Genomic DNA, 3,246 nt, shown 5'->3' with positions numbered 1-3,246 from the left:
GATTAGGGGAGAGGGACCAATTGGTGATAGGGGTACCAATACATTTTATAGTACATGGACACTTTCAAACCAATAGTGGTGCCCTAAAAATGTCATGTCAATGCTTATCCCCAAAAAAGTACCTATAATTTTTTTTTTTTAAATCAATGATGTCATGCCACATCAGCGTGACATTAGTACACAAGTAAACATGACTTAGTTCACACCTATGGGTCTTGTGACAATTTGCGGCCATTTTGGACACCTTCACAAAAATACTTGTTGATGTGGCATAATATTTGTGTAAAATTAAGAACCCTAAATGTTCATTATGAATAATTTATTATTAAAAAAATATTTTTTAAAGTTAAATTTTTAATTTTTAATAATATTAATAATAGTTAAATTTTTAATGTATTTTAATAATAATCACTATTAATATATTATTTATTAGTAATTAATTAAGATCTTTAAAGTCAACCCAACAATAAAATTCTTGAAAGTTAAATATAAAGTATGAATAATTCAAAATGAAAAATATTTTAAAAAAAAAACATTTTAATTAATTTTAACAATATTAATTATTATAAATTTATTGTTAGTAATTAATTTATAATTCTTTTAACCTTTTGTTAGTCTCCCTTAATACATGTGGGATAAAATCTAATTTCCACACAAAACAACATTCTGTACAAAAGTGTCTAAAATCTACAAAATACAATCGATTTTTGTGAAATTTTTTACATAACACAATAGAACGAAATTTTTAATATCCTAATCTTTATGATTTGCATCTCCCTATTATAAAACCACACAAAATAAAACAAAAAAATACATATTTTAGACATCTAAAGTCTTTTCCAGTGCGGACATTAGCCGCTGGCTAAAAACTATCACACAACACGGAGAGAAACAAAGAAAAGTGGTCCACTAGCTTCCGCGTGACAAAGGTAAATTGGAAAACGGGAAAGGATGAATTTTAAAATGTTTGTGGGCCCGACCATCTAAGTCAATGCTTCGAGAGTGTCGGTTAAGCCCGGTCGCGATGTCCGGCATAACAGCAGTTTCCAACTGTTCTTGTCTGCATTTAAGCCTACTTCACTTCCCTATATAATCCAACCATTACAAGAAAACACTCTGAGCACACAAGCACTAAGATATCTTGCTAGATGCGAATGACTATGGATACTTTAAAGCTTTCTTCACTCTTTTTGTCATTCTCAGTTTCACTAACGCTTCCTCTTATAATAGTACTACTAACTTGTCTTTACTTTTTCAAAGGCAAAGCAAACGCAAAGCTGCCGCCGGGGCCACGAGGACTGCCCGTTTTGGGTAGCCTGCTGGACCTCGCTTCGAATCCCCACCAGTCTCTTTACGCTTTTTCCAAGCGCTATGGTGGCCTCATGTATCTCAAATTGGGCACCATCCCCACCATTGTTGCTTCCTCCCAGGAGGCCGCAACTGCCATTCTCAAAACATTTGATTCCGATTTCTCTAACAGACCGCAGACCGGGTCAGCGGCGGCGGATATTCTCATCTACAATAGAAGCAACATCACCTGGTCTCCGCAGTGGCCTTTCCTGAGAAAGCTCTGCATTTTCCACCTCTTGACCCCCAAATGTTTGGAGAAGTGGCAGGAGTTCCGACAAGAAGAGATGGCGCTCTTGCTCACCTCCATCTTTAAACAGCGAGCCAGTGCTGTAAATGTGGGTGATTTTGTTAACGTCTTTACTTGTAATGTTATTGGACAGATGACGCTCAGGATGAGACTCTTCCACGAGAACAACGCAGATGCCGAACATTTCAGAGAATTAATGAACGATTTCTTAAGAGCGGCTGCTCGTTTTAGGATTGGAGATTTCATTCCTTTCTTAGAACGGATTGGCTTGGGCGGTTCTCTTGATGAAATGAAGAACCTGCAGAAGCGCCTTGATGAATTTCTTGTGACGAAGATTGAAGAAAAGAAGCGTGTGCCTTTGTCCAGCGAGGACGATGGCAACAAGGACTTTCTACAGATTCTCTATCAGCTCAAATCTAATTCTGCCAGTGAGGGAGAACAGCTTTCCGAGTCTAATATCAAAGCCATTTTACTGGTATGCACTTGAATAATTTCAGTTTACAGTAGTATTCTGTCATTTATATAATAGATGATTCGTGCATGCAATGATTTTAAGCTTGGAGAAATGCAGGACATGATGGCGGCAGGAACCGATACGGCTACCCGCACGGTAGAATGGGCGATGTCCGAGCTGATCCGCCATCCTCATCTCATGAACAAAGTGAGAAGCGAAGTAGACGCAGTTGTGGGAATGGAAGAGAGAGTAAGAGAATCTCATCTTCCTCAGCTGAAATATTTAGAAGCAGTTGTGACAGAAACTCTTCGACTGCATCCTCCAACGCCGCTTATGCTTCCTCACGCATCTCCAGACAGTTCAAGGGAAGTAATGGGGCATTTCATTCCCCCGAATACTCATGTGATGGTGAATGTGTGGGCCGTAGCAAGAGATCCAAATGTGTGGGACAAGCCATTAGAATTTGATCCGGATCGCTTTGTGGACAATCCTGTTCATCTCGATGGACGAGATTTTCGAATAATACCGTTCGGCGCAGGGCGAAGAAGGTGCCCGGGCTATAAACTGGGGCTTCGTATGATTCATTTTGCCCTTGCAAGCTTTGTTCATGCATTTGATTGGTCGCTTCCACCTGGTGAAGAACCCCAAGATTTGGACATGAATGAGAAATATGAACTCTCAATTCACAGGAATGTTCCTCTCAATCTTTTCGCCATCCCCCGTTTGCCCACTCACCTTTATAACTCCTCGCACTAAATATTTGGTGTGGAAGTATTATTTCCTGTTTAATGCCTTCCTCCGTACAGCCCGTCTCCTCTTCTTAAAACGTTTGTTAGTTCGTAAGCTCATAGAGATGTGAAGTGCGTTTTTTTATCATAAATAAAATCATCTTAGAACGTTTGTTAGTTCGTAAGCTCATAGCTTTAATAAATAAAATCATCCGATCTCATATATTCGCACCCATTTTCGATGTTTAGTTGATGATTAATTGAATGTGTGTGGCTTGTGTATAAATCAAAATTTTGTTGTGTTTGATTGTGAATTGTAAGGGTTAATTCAGTGAGGCTAATTTTGATTTTTGATTGATAATGTTTATATATTTAAGTTGATATTGTGTTGGATCATATAGTATGAGATTGAATCATGGTAGAAAGTCATAAATCTAAAGTTGTAGAATAAATGAATGGGAATGTGT

The 3,246-nt window shown here is 38.1% G+C and overlaps 1 protein-coding gene across 1 annotated transcript; it reads left to right on the top strand.

Moving 5' to 3' along the window:
- The first annotated feature begins 1,160 nt into the window (after window positions 1-1,160).
- LOC131043585 (flavonoid 3'-monooxygenase CYP75B137-like) lies at window positions 1,161-2,807 on the top strand. The gene is made up of 2 exons (XM_057976819.2): window positions 1,161-2,072; window positions 2,169-2,807. The coding sequence occupies exons 1-2, from the start codon at window positions 1,161-1,163 to the stop codon at window positions 2,805-2,807; spliced, it is 1,551 nt and encodes a 516-aa protein (XP_057832802.2).
- The last annotated feature ends 439 nt before the right edge of the window (window positions 2,808-3,246 follow it).

Source organism: Cryptomeria japonica, chromosome 4, assembly GCF_030272615.1.
Source record: "Cryptomeria japonica chromosome 4, Sugi_1.0, whole genome shotgun sequence".
Classification (NCBI taxonomy): Eukaryota; Viridiplantae; Streptophyta; class Pinopsida; order Cupressales; family Cupressaceae; genus Cryptomeria; species Cryptomeria japonica.
Note: the sequence above shows the minus strand (reverse complement) of the source record. Positions and strands in the feature narration are given on the sequence as shown.